The sequence below is a fragment of the Heterodontus francisci genome, chromosome 4 (genome assembly GCF_036365525.1).
Source record: "Heterodontus francisci isolate sHetFra1 chromosome 4, sHetFra1.hap1, whole genome shotgun sequence".
Lineage (NCBI taxonomy): Eukaryota > Metazoa > Chordata > Chondrichthyes > Heterodontiformes > Heterodontidae > Heterodontus > Heterodontus francisci.
This window is the reverse complement of record NC_090374.1, coordinates 135541753-135555849: the sequence shown is the minus strand read 5'-3', so window position 1 is coordinate 135555849 and position 14097 is coordinate 135541753. Positions and strand designations below refer to the sequence as shown.

At 40.5% G+C, this 14097-nt stretch overlaps 1 protein-coding gene across 3 annotated transcripts in view; it reads right to left on the bottom strand.

Moving 5' to 3' along the window:
- The window catches only part of dmrt3a (doublesex and mab-3 related transcription factor 3a), a 31023-nt gene extending 17175 nt beyond the window's left edge, over window positions 1-13848 (bottom strand). The window contains exons 1-2 of one of the 3 annotated variants that reach the window (XM_068028899.1): window positions 13555-13848; window positions 13065-13085 (exon numbers count right to left, since the gene is read on the bottom strand). In XM_068028899.1, the coding sequence (XP_067885000.1) occupies window positions 13065-13085; window positions 13555-13848 (315 nt within the window). Of the gene's footprint in view, window positions 1-13064; window positions 13086-13451 lie in introns of all 3 variants that reach the window. The other 2 variants (XM_068028898.1, XM_068028897.1) reach the window with 2 other exon arrangements.
- Between the last annotated feature and the right edge of the window lie 249 nt (window positions 13849-14097).

Genomic DNA, 14097 nt, shown 5'->3' with positions numbered 1-14097 from the left:
ATGTGTAAAAGGGGAATGGTATAAATTATGTAGCATTTAATAACTAATAGCATCAAACCCAGAAACTAAATTTGGAATCTAACATTGCAATAAGAAATTCTACCTGAAGTTAACATTTATTGACCAATTAATGAAATTACCAGATTTTAATAAACTACTTCCCAATATATCTTAATGTTGGTTCATGAAGGTGTTTATCTCTGTCCTAACACCTTCTTGAGGCTTTTTGTTAGCACCGCAGCCTCACAGCTCCAGCGACCCGGGTTCAATTCTGGGTACTGCCTGTGCGGAGTTTGCAAGTTCTCCCTGTGAGTGCGTGGGTTTTCGCTGGGTGTTCCGGTTTCCTCCCACAGCCAAAGACTTGCAGGTTGATAGGTAAATCGGCCATTATAAATTGCCCCTAGTATAGGTAGGTGGTAGGGGAATTGAGGGAAGGTGGGGATGTGGTAGGAATATGGGATTAATGGATGAATGTAGGATTAGTATAAATGGGTGGTTGATGGTCGGCACAGACTCGGTGGGCCAAAGGGCCTGTTTCAGTGCTGTATCTCTAAATAAATAAATAAATAAATAAATAACAAGGTGTTAAGTGAATAGTCCTGCTGTGCAAGATAAAGTCATGGAAGGCACTTTTGATCAGAAAAGTAAGTGCCCTATGCACTAGTGAAACATTCAGATAAATTAATATTATTTTCTTTTTAAGTTAGCCAGTGAGAGTCACCATGGGAATGCAACACTCTGGGTCAGATCATATGATCCAGTCATGTCTTAGATGGCAGAGAGACTCCTCTGACTTTAGATAATGGTTATTCCTGAGAAGCTACATATATTCATACAGGGAGACCTGTCCTCTGCAGGCAAAAGGAACATGTCCAGACATTGTGCCTTTTTTGAATTAAACAAAAGCATGGGGAGCAATAGTTCCCTGGTGCATTCTCCATGGTAATGCCTTGACCAATGAGAGTCAACTTGCCAACTAATCAACATCCTTTTCTCATGCAGTATAAATTGTTACTGTCTTTGAAATTTGGCATTTTTGTGAGTCTCCTGATGAGTGCAAGACAAAAAGCTTTGACAGCATGTCTTTTTTTTCAACAATAGAAAACAATACATGAGGATGGGACATGAGGATAGACTCAGTTGGGAAAAATCAGGAATGAAAATGGAAGGCAGAAAATTAATGGATCAGTCTGGAAGACAGAGGAAACAAAGGTTAGAAAACAAAACAAAAGGTTTGGCAGTGCTCAAGGGTATCTATTTCAATGCAAGTAGTATAGCAAATAAAGCAGATGAGCTGAGGGCACAGATAGACACGTGGCAGTATGATATCATAGCTATTACAGAAACATGGCCTAAGGAGGGACAGGAATGGCAGCTCAACGTTCCTGGTTACAGGGTTTTCAGATGCGATAGGGAGGGGGATAAGAAAGAAGGGGAACAGGCAATTTTGGTCAAAGAAACTATTACAGCTGTGAGAAGGGATGATATGTTGGAAGGTTCATCAAATGAGGCCATATGGATTGAGCTAAGGAACTAAAATCAGCACTGCTGAGAGTGTACTATAGACCCCCAAACAGTCAGAGGGAGATAGAAGAGCAGATATGTAGGCAAATCTCTGAGAAGTGCAAGAACAATAGGACAGTAATAGTAGGGGATTTTAGTTACCCCAATATTAACTGGAATAGTTTTAGTGTGAAAGGAATTGAGGGAGCAGAATTCTTGAGGTGCATTCAGGAGAACATTGTTGGCCAGTATGTAGCAAGTCCAACAAGAGAGGGCACAGTTTTAGACTTAATTTTAGGAAATGCAGATGGGCAGGTGGAAAGAGTGGCAGTGGGATAACATTTTTGTGGTAGTGATCATAATTCAGTCAGTTTTATAATAAGTAAGGAAAAGGACAGAGATAGAACAGGAGTGTGAGTTATCAATTGGGGCAAGGCCAATTTTACTAAACTGAGGAGTGATTTAGCAAAAGTGGACTGGAAACAGCTACTTGAAGGTAAATCAGTGTCAGAGCAGTGGGAGGCATTCAAAGGGGAAATTCAAGGCGTTCAGAGTAAACATGTTTCCACAAAGAAAATGGGTGAGACAGCCAAATCTGGAGCCCCATGGATGTCAAGGAGCTTATAGGGTAAGATGAGGCAGAAAAGGAAAGCTTATGTCCGACACGGAGAACTCAATACTACACAAAACCGAGAGGAGTATAGAAAGTGGAGGGCTGAAATCAAAAAGGAAATTATGAAAGCAGAGAGAGAGCATGAAAGAATATTGGCAAGCAAAATCAAGGTGAAGCCAAAGATGTTTGATCAACACATTAAGAGTAAGAGGATAACTAACGAGACAGTAGGGTCCATAAAAGACCAAATAGTTAACCTATGTGTAGGGGCGGAAGATGTTGGTATGGTTCTTAATGAATACTTTGCATCTGTCTTCACAAAAGAGGAGGACAATGCAGATATTATAGTTAAGGAGGAGGTATGTGAAGTATTGGATGTGATAAAAATAGGAAGAGAGGAAGTATTAATGGGATTAGCATCCTTGAAAGTTGATAAATCACCAGGTCCGGATGAAATGTACCCTAGGCTGTTAAAGGAATCAAGAGAGGAAGTAGCAGAAGGTCTGACCATCATTTTCCAGTCCTCACTGGATACATGTGTGGTGCCGGAGGTTTGGAGAACTGCTAACATTGTACCTCTGTTTAAAAAGGGAGCAAGGGATAGACCGAATAATTAGAGGTCAGTCAGTCTAACCTCAGTAGTGGGCAAATTATTGGAATCTCTTCTGAGAGACAGGATAAATTGTCATTTAGAAAGGCACAGGTTAATCAAGGATAGTCAGCATGGATTTGTTAAGGGAAGATCTTGTTTGACCAACATGATTGAATCTTTTGAAGAAGTAACAAGGAGGATAGATGCGGGTAGTGCAGTTGATGTGGTCTACATGGATATTAGCAAGACTTTTGACAAGGTCCCACATGGCAGACTGGTTAAAAAAATAAAATCCCATGGGATCCAGGGAAATGTCGCAAGGTGATACAAAATTGGCTCAGTGGCAGGAAACAAACGGTAATTGTTGCCGGATGTTTTAGTGACAGGAGGGCTGTTTCCAGTGGCATTCTGCAGGGCTCAGTACTGGGTCCCCTGCTTTTTGTGGTATATGTTAACGATTTGGACGTAAATGTAGGGAGCATGATCAAGAAGTTTGCAGATGACACAAAGATTGGCCATGTGGTAGATAGCGCGGAGGACAGCTGGAAGGTATTGATGGTCTGGTCAGATGGGCAGAAAAGTGACAAATGGAATTCAACCTGGAGAAATGTGAGGTGATACATTTGGGGAGGTCAAACAAGGCAAAGGAATACACGACATATGGGAAAATACTGAGAAGTGTAGAGGAAGTGAGGGACCTTGGAGTGAATGTCCACAGATCCCTGAAGGTAGCAGAACAGGTCAATAAAGTGGTTAAGAAGGCATATGGAATCTTTTCTTTTATTAGCCGAGGTATAAATTTAAGAGCAAGGAAGTTATGCTGGAAATGTATCACTCATTAGTTAGGCCACAACTTGAGTACTGTGTGCAGTTCTGGTCACCTCATTACAGAAAGGATGTAATTGCACTAGAGAGGGAATGGAGGAGATTTACAAGGATGTTGCCAGAACTGGAAAAATGCACCTATGATGAAAGATTGGATAGGCTGGTGTTGTTCTCCTTGGAACAGAAAAGGCTGAGGGGAGATCTGATTGAAGTCTACAAAATTTTAAGGGGCCTGGATAAAGTGGAGGTGAAGGGCCTAGTCACCTTAGCAGAGAGGTCAGTGACTAGGGGGCATAGATTTAAAGTGATTGGTAGTAGAATTAGAGGGGAGATGAAGAATGACTTTCTCACCCAGAGGGTAGTGAGGGTCTGGAACTCACTGCCTGAAAGGGTAGTAGAGGCAGAAACCCTCAACTCATTCAAAAGGAGTCTGGATATGTACCTCAAGTGCCATAATCTGCAGGGCTACGGACCATAGAGTCATAGAGTCATACAGCACAGAAACAAGCCCTTCAGCCCATTGTGTCTGTGCTGGCCGTCAAGCACCTATCTATTCTAATCCTATTTTCCAGCACTTGGCCCGTAGCCTTGTATGCTATGGCGTTTCAAGTGCTCATCTAAATATTTCTTAAATGTTATGAGGGTTCCTGCCTCTACCACCTCTTCAGGCAGTGTGTTCCAGATTCCAATCACCCTCTACGTGAAAATTGTTTTCTCAAATCCCCTCTAAACCTCCTGCCCCTTGCCTTAAATCTTTGTCCCTGGTTATTGACTCCTCCGCTAAGGAAGAAGTTTCTTCCTATCTAATCTATCAATGCCCCTCATAATTTTGTATACCTCAGTCATGTCCCACCTCAGTCTTCTCTGCTCTAAGGAAAACAACCCTACCCTTTTCAGTCTCTCTTCATGGCTGAAACACTCCAGCCCAGGCAACATCCTGGTGAATCTCCTCTAAACCCTCTCCAGTGCAATCACATCCTTCCTATAGTGTGATGCCCAGAACTGTACACAGTACTCCAGCCTAACTAACGTTTTATACAGCTCCATCATAACCTCCGTGCTCTTACATTCTGTGCCTCGGCTAATAAAGGCAAGTATCCCATATGCCTTCCTAACCACCTTATCTCCCTAATCTCCCATGCGGGACCTTATCAAAAGCCTTACTGAAGTCTATGTAGACTAAATCAACTGCTTTACCCTCATCTACACATCTATTCACCTGCTCAAAAAATTCAATCAAGTTAGTTAGACATAATCTCCCCCTGACAAAGCCATTCTGACTATTCCTGATTAATCCCCACCTCTCCAAGTGGAGATTAATCCTGTCCCTCAGAATTTTTAAAAATAGTTTCCCTACCACTGATGTTATCTCCCTGTTCTGCTGCCTTCAGTGATCTATGGACAAGTACACCAAGATCCCTCTGACCCTCTGTACTTCCTAAGGTCCTACCACCCATTATATATTCCCTTGCCTTGTTAGTCCCCCAAAATACATCAGCTCACACTTCACAGGATTAAATTCCATTTGCCACTGCTCCACCCATCTTACCAGCCCATTGATATCGTCCTTTAATCTAAGGCTTTCCTCCTCACTATTTACGACACCGCCAATTTTTGTGTCATCTGCAAACTTACTGATCAAACCTCCTATATTTAAGTCTAAATCATTAATATACACTACAAACAGCAAGGGTCCCATAACAGATCCCTGCTGTACACCACTGGTCACAATCTTCCACTCGCAGAAACAACCCTCAACTATCACCCTCTGCCTCCTGCCACTAAGCCAATTTTGGATCCAATTTGCCAAATTTTCCTGGATCCCATGGGCTCTTACCTTCTTAACTAATCTCCCATGCGGGACCTTATCAAAAGCCTTACTGAAGTCTATGTAGACTAAATCAACTGCTTTACCCTCATCTACACACCTATTCACCTGCTCAAAAAATTCAATCAAGTTAGTTAGACATAATCTCCCCCTGACAAAGCCATTCTGACTATTCCTGATTAATCCCCACCTCTCCAAGTGGAGATTAATCCTGTCCCTCAGAATTTTAAAAAATAGTTTCCCTACCACTGATGTTAGACTCACCGGCCTGTAATTACCTGGTTTATCCCTGATACCCTTCTTGAATAATGGTACCACATTCGCTGTCCTCCAATCCTCTGGTACCTTTCCATGTGGCCAGAGACGATTTGAAAATATGTGTCAGAGCCCCTGCTATCTCCTCCCTTGCCTCAGATAACGGCCTGGGATACATCTCATCTGGGCCTGGGGATTTATCCAATTTTAAGCCCGTTAAAACAGCTAATACTTCCTCCCTTTCAATACTAATATGTTCAAGTATATCACAATCCCCCTCCATGATCTGTACACCTACATCGTCCTTCTCCATAGAGAACACAGATGAAAAGTAATCATTTAAAACCTCACCTATATCCTCTGGCTCCACACACAGATTGCCACTTTGGTCCCTAATGGACCGTACTCTTTCCCTGGTTATCCTCTTGCCCTTAATATACTATAAAATGCCTTAGGATTTTCCTTTATCTTGCCCGCCAGTGTTTTTTCATGTCCCCTCTTCGCTCTCCTAATTACTTTTTTAAGTACCCCCTACACTTTCTATACTCCTCTAGGGCCTCCGCTGTTTTCAGCGCTCTGAATCTCCCATAAGCCTCCTGTTTTTTCCTGATCCAATCCTCTATATCCCTTGACATCCCGGGTTCCCTGGACTTGTTGGTCCTACCCTTCACCTTAACGGATACATGTTGGCTCTGAACTCTCATTATTTCAAATGCTGAAAGGTGGGATTAGATTGGCTGGATCGTTTACCGGCCAGCACAGACACAATGGGCTAAGTGGCCTCTTTCTGTGTCTTAAGCTTTCTATGATTCTTTGAATACAGAAGTTATAATCATCAGTTTTATGTGTTTAACCACCATTTCAACTTATCTATGTGTGAATTTGTTTCATAGTGTGATATGAAAATTCTTGAGGATCATTGCTTAAATTTATGATTCTGTTTTCAAACAGATGATGGCTCTTCCTTCAGAAAATAACTACAAGTCCACAAAATGAAACAGAATTTTTGAAGTAGAAAAAGGAGTTTGCTGCAGTGTATAGTCAATGCACTGATGAAAATGGTATAGGAATGTACAAGTTCTCTGCTAGGATCAAAGCAGTAGGAGCAGGAACGCACATATTCATTTCATTTTTATTTCTTTCTGTGATTTTATACCTAAGAGGAACGTTCTGTTTGCCTCTGTGGGAATTGTGACTGAAACTGAAACCTCTCACATTTCTTTTTCTCTAAAACTCATTATGTTTCTTTGAATTAGTTTCCTCATATAACATTATTTTCTACTTGGATGTTTGATATTACATGCTTTACAGTATTTGTTTTAACCCTTATTCTTCGTTTTCATTTCGGGAATTACTTTAAAGATCTGTCGCTTGTTTTAGACTTCATTAAAATATTTATTTGTTTTTTTATTATTGCCTGTTTTGCCGTGAATTTTCCCTGTTTGGTCATTCTGCGTTGGTTCTAATTGTGTAATAAACTTAGTCCAATTGTTTTAATTTCAAAATGGAATGTAATTTTAAAAAGACGTTATCCATTTCAGGACAAGTTTATGTTGACATTTCCCGATGACCTGTAAAGTAAAGGCACCAATACTGCAAATGTGAAATGAAACAGAAAAGGTTAGAAATGAAAATTATGTAGTCCTTTTTTTTCCCTTCTAGGTGCTGATCAGTTCACTGTGCACTTCCATCAACTTCAACTTGCATTTACTGTTACTTGTGCCACGGACTCGAATATGAGTGAGAGGCCAATTGTGTTTAACGAAAAAAACTTGTTACATTTGGAGCAGTATTTAGATATGTTGTAAATTACAACTTTATATAATATATATTTTAATTGTAATTAGAAATATGCCTGTATAGTTACTCTGTTTCAACAACAACAAAAAATAAAGCAGTTGTATGTTGCTATTTGTTGTTAAAGTCAATTCAGGCAGTGAAATCTCGAATGAGTTTTACTTGGCGCCTTCGCTGATCCCCGTGAACAAGGGAGAGAATTTTAGCTCCTCCTATACTATGTGCCGTTTTCAAAAAATGTAAATGCAAGATTTTTTTTTAAAATCCTTCAAAACAAAATAGAACCGAAAAGGGTAATGTTTGGGTAGGAGAGAGGGAGACTGGCGAACAAAACCAGAGGTCAGTTCTGTAACATTTGGGAGTGGGAGATATGGAGAATATGGGATTATTTTGTCAACCTTTAAATCTGGATAAAGGTGCGCTTGGAATAATAATCACTATGACCTTGAATTTCCATGGAGAAATGCAACATTTACGAATCAGTGTCGAAAATGCCAGAGCCGTTCTGATTGATGTAGATTTAGTTGCCTCTCTCTCTGGGTAAACTGTTAGGAGAATTGCTGAGTGGATGGCAAGGCGCTTTACATCAATGCAGATATGATTGCATTTCCAAACAACCCGCCTGTTCTTGGTAACATTTCAGTGTTGTTTGACCTTTTTTTTTGAAGAAGTTATTGTTGTCCCATTTCGATTGAATCTGCTATTGTCTGATTGCTGTAATTTGTTAAGAGTCTTGCATTAAAGCGCGATTATTAATCATCTTTTCAAATCCAATACCGCGCCATTCGTCTCATCTATTTTCACATTGAGGTGTGAAAGTCTGCCAGCTGTAATTGCGGCAGTGTTTCTTTTTTAAATAAAGTGCTTTTTGGAACCATCAATAAATCCTCCACCGCAACAGCTGATGCCATATTAAAATCAATTTACACATCTTTCTTAATGCGTCTATAAATCAACATTTTAAACTTCTAAAAAAAAAAGCCCTGAATAATCGCAATGCAAGATTCTGCAGTAGGTTCGAACAGCAACGAATTAAATTGTATTGTTACAAATATCTCCCTCTGCTGGGTTCTCGGAACATAATTTGTTGAAAACTTGGCGTTTTCTATTTTATTCACGGCTCTGGTTCCTTCATAATTGTATTAATATTGTGAGAACAAGGCTAGACGGTGTGTTTAATAGTTTAGAAACACCCTGGCCAAGGAACACATATCGCACCACATCACATTCTTGACTATTGGACTAGTTATGAAACTTCCCGCAATTTGTAATATTGTGCCTAAGCAAAGGGTAGAAGGTGATTGAACCTGGCAAATCGTTGGTTACAATGCAAATTTGAATATTTTTTTGCAAAACAAAGTGCAGTCTATGAATATCGGCTGTTAATTAATTGCCGTGTGTGACTTTAAAATGGTGTATTTAAATCAAGACCTCTTCGTTCCTAAACGTTGGAGAATGTATCATTTAATATAGTGACTGTGAAACCATTGCATTAAATTCCCTTCCTTGTGGGAGTTCTGATTATAAAGAGTTCGGGTATCAGTAAATTGTATTTTTCAAATCCCACAACCAATAGGTTTTTTCCCCCTCGAGTTTCCGATCTCCTTTCTGTGCCGCCGACAAAGAAGCCGCATTGCTGCAAAATTCCTCACCTTGTAGCGAGGGTCTGTTTAATATTTCTTAAACACAACAAAACAGGGGGCGGTATGAACACAGACGGTTTATTTTGTTATTGCTTGGTTAAATAAAACATTCCCATCTATTAGCTAATAAATCATAGTGAAAGCTGTCAGCTCCATTCAGTCTCCATTTATTCAGTAACAATAGTATTTTATGTCAAGCCAAGGTGAAATTTAGATATTTAAAACAAGTGTATCGTCTCCTGCCGCTTAAGTAATAGTATACAAATAATGATCTCCCGGAATTATACTTTAATGAGATGAAGTCTGACCTATAGAATTCTTTAATAACGGACTCCTTACTAGTTTACTGTTATTCACATCACCTTGCCTGAAACTAAAACGGTCCAATCCAGCTGTCTAATGAGTTACTGCAGATTTAGTTGTATAAGGAGCATAAGTAAAAACACTATAGTAACATCTTATCTAACATAGCCACGAAAATCGTCACAACATTATAGCAAATAACTAATAATTAAAGTAGTTAAACGGTTGCAGCTTGGGGAAAGGAGGATTTATCTAACCTCTAATTAAACCAATAAATAAACAACTGAACCTACACCTACTGAACTCGAACTTTAGAACAATCCTTGCACTTTCTCAAGCGTAAACGATTTTTTTATTCTTTCATGGGATGTGGGCGTCGCTGGCTAGGCCAGCATTTATTTCCCATCCCTAATTGCCCTTGAGAAGGTAGTGGTGCTAATTTATCAGTAAAGTAAAATATTTGGATGAACATGTTCGTTTAAATGTTTTAATAGCCAGAACAAAATTAAACACCAGAAGTTCTAACAACATAAACCATGTTCGGCACAACACAACAATTCGGATCGTACTGAAGTTGATGTTTTATTGATTCAGTTATCGTTTTGTTATTCATATTTCTGAAACTTGTATATAAAATGTGTCTCCGCAATAAAATAACATTGGAGCTGAATGGCAAAATGAATAGATTATCAGCAGCAACTGTGACATGGCGATTTCGGTGCGTAGTGTATTTACTGGAAATATAACGTCTCTGCTTAGAAGCCAAACTCTATATGCAGATAAGAGAATATGATTAAGTAATGTTCTACTTAGCTCAATAAAGATGGTTAAAGAGAAAATCTCCCTGTGAAGAATCATTAAAAAAGTCTTTGAAAAATAATTATAATTAATTAGAACAGGATTTTTTCTGCAGAGTTTTCTTTATTGTGGTTAATTAAACAGTGAGTGATGATATATTGGGGAACTGGCCCAATAACCTACACCCAGTTGAAATGAATAACTGGCTGAAGTAGGAATTTTACAGAAAATGAAATACTTTTGATGTGTGGATACAGATGTAGTAGTGTAGGGAAACGCGGTGGCCAATTTGCACACAGTAAGGTCCCACCAACAGCAATGAGACAATGATTCGACTTTCCGGTTTAGAGTGGGAGAAATATTTACCAGTACACCTGAGAGAACTTCCCTACTCTTTTTTCCAATAGTGTTCACCTGAAAAGGCAGACATGGTCACCATTTAATGTCTCATTGGGGGGGAAAAGGGAGCACCACTGCAGTGCTCGCTCAGTGTCAGCCTTTTGTTCTCTAGATTGGGACAGGAACCCACAACCTCCTCATTCAGAGACTAGAGTACTAACACTGAGCCTCAACTGACACAAGGTAGCCTGCCTTCTTGACTCGCCCATTTTAATTTAGTTTTCTTTATCCGTCACTACTTAACAGTTTCGGCATAATGCCCACAGCACCATTGACGGACACCAAAATGCAATTTAATGTTAACTTTCATTTTTGTAACCACTTGATTTTAAACGAATATTCGTAACCATATTTCTTCTTTAAACTGGAATTCGTGTAATAACACTTTAAATATTGCCTTTACGAATAATTTATATTGAATGTAGTAACATGACCTGAAACTAGTGCAGTATTGTTCAGTACACCCTCCCTGTTAGGTCATATTTCTACTTGAATGATACAGCTGTGGTATCACTTACAGAAAGACTGGTTTCAAAGTCCTTCCCCAGTTCTGAACGCTTTGTATAGCAGTTAAAACTAGATTTAACATCATGATCATATCCAGTACAAATGTACAGCAACTGGCATTGCTATTCGTGTATACTGCACACCGAATCCTATCTTATGAGACTATTTTAAAAGGTATCAGCCATTACAAGTCTCTCGGTCTAAATCAGCTCTGATGGGCGATGTGATAGCTGAGGGTTTGATGGTTACGTCATGCTATGTTCTGCTTGAGTATGAACGCATCGGTGATGTAACTATAAACGAATTTCAAATTATATCCAAGAGATGTTTTTATTTCAGTGCTGTACAGCATGTTTGGAATAGCTGAACTTTTCACCAAAGCACGTTCGGCTCAGTGTTGAGTTCTAGCTGCAGTTTGCACAGGCTCGCCTGTCTGTGAGTGCGGTCACGGAAACCAAGCTCATATTCGAGCGAGTGCAAAGCTCTTGACTCTGCCGGACCCTCTGCTCGGTGTTTGCACTGTACACACGGATCTTCCGATAGGAAACAAAACTTCGCCTAAGTCTTGGACATTTTCCTATACACGTGGTTCATTTACAGAAAACCCTTGTTCACCTGAAATCGTCATATTATCCATCCGTTAAACGTATTTGTTTTGTATGTAATCAATACCGTATGAATTTTAAAACTATCGTCTCGGTAAAACGACCTAACCGAATAAAATGTCAACTGTTGCGCAGAATCAGATTTTTGGAAGTTTCAGAGTCGATGGATTATTTCCCAGGTTCCAGGTGAAAAGGTCACGGGTTAAGACTGCCTGAATCGCTAGCCGAAGTTTAACCATTCGCAGGATAAGTTATTGTCTGAAATGAACATTGTATAGACTACTGTAGCGAGGAACAAACTTTAACACCGATTTAAAAACATCCCTTTTCTGTCCCAGAATCAGATGGGAGCTCAGAATACCCGTCTCCAAATAAAACCACCACCGAACTCGAACTTTCACTCTGCGAGTGATACATGCCGGTGGATTTTTCGATGTTTCTTTTTTCATTAATCTTTAATGTATATAAGATAGTTCCCCTGGTAAGCTGATTTATACAAATATTCCACAATCAACACACACTAATGTTAAAGATAATTTCCAAGCGCACAGCTCCCCTATTTCACTGATCCCTCGCGAGTGGGCCTGGGAATGCCTTTTTGAGGCTATTTCTTCAGCCTGGTGAGCATTTTGAGCCATTCAAACAATAGAGCAGCAAGTGAAACCCAGTCAGCAGCCGAGTTAAAGAATATCTCACTTGTTAACAAAGAATACTTCTGTCGGATGGGTGTTTTTAAGAATCATATTAAACGAAATTACAAGTGAATATGAAGTCGGATGAAATGTACGGGGACGCCATGTATTGAAGGGTCTGCTCAAGAAATGGCCTTTATTATTCCCTAACAAACGTGTCAATGTTATTTTAGAAATCTCCTCTCAGTCCTTCAGCAGTAACTGCTGTAATAAACGAATTCTTCGTCATAAAAACATTGAAGTGTGCAGACTGGAAGCTGATTGAGAGATCAATAATGATGGTCACTATCAATCTAGGTGCCAGCATACTAGGAAGTTCAGGTCTACATTCGTAAAACTTCGGACTGAATCCCTCTGAACACGCTGTGCAGTTGTCAGTATACACTCAAATATACACAGTAGGGGTTTGCAATCACATGTACCTACTGGTGAGCAATAAGATTCAACCTGTCCAGAACATAGCAAGCCCGTTCGTTGTTAGATATCAAGTCTAGGTTTTGAACACAGATTGAATTTGATTGTTAAATTATTCGTAATGAAGCACCAGATATTTATCTAAATGATAGATGAAAGGCGTTAACGTGGAAGAGGCTCGCGACCACATCAATCTAAACATTTCGATGAATAGGTGGCAGTACAATGTGTGGAAATCTTTGTTTTCTGTCTAATGGTTTTCATTTAGTTTTCCTAGTAAAAAAAGTCACAGTATTTCTATTCTCTGAGCCCTGACAGCGACACCTCCTATCATTTTAGATTTTTTTTCATTCTTAAAAGCAAATTTGTCAATCAGAAGAACTAATAAAACCAAGTTGTACTGATTAGACGGGTAAAATCTTTCCGTTCTTTCAGTAACGTTGCTTGCTGCGTTAATTCAGAAGGCCGAGCCCCTGACAGATCACACATCTAAACCCTTCCTTCCAATGTACTTTCAATCGCCACTGTGATTCACATCTCTATCATTCTCTCTGCGGTACAATTGAGTCGATGTCAAAATTTGATAAAGGTAAAATAAACACATTTTTAGAAAAAAAAATCCGGTTTTAAGAAGGTATTTTGGATTGGTGCCTGAATGGAGCTTTCTGATCGCTTACCGGCCCTGTGCTGCTGGACACTGTCGGGCTGCTCGGGTTCCCAGCGCAGCGCCGTCTCTCCGCCTTTGGCTGCAACGTGCCGGCCTTCGGCGGTGACAGGAGCGGCTGCCATCCCCTGCACGGCTCGGATACTGTCAGGGATCAGGCTACCGATGCACTCGTTGGCCTGCTGCCGCCGGAGGGCCACCTGGGCCGCCATCACCCGCTGCCTCTCGATGATCAGGATGCACTTCTCGCAGGTACAGTCTTTGAAGCGGCAGTAGCGCTTGTGACCCTTGAGCCAGGACAGGACGCCGTGGTTCCGGCAGCGGGCGCACTTGGGGGTCCTCTGGAGAGGGGGTCGGGGCTGGGACACCGGGCCGGCCATGTACATGTACGGAGATCCGTACGCGTTCATCTCTCACATGGACAAGGTACAAGCGATGCTCCAGGTGCTTTAAGGAGGAAGGACGCTTTCTTTCAGCAGGCTTGCTACATTGATGGAAGATCCAGCCAAGGAAAACACATGCACCTCGCAACTGCAGCAAGAGCAGTGAATGGGCAGAGCCCTTGGCTACAACTATCTTTTCAGATAACTTGGAGCAGAGACAGCGATCAGGACTGGATCGATGCTGTTCCAGCTATTTCCGACATCCAGGCGTTTACA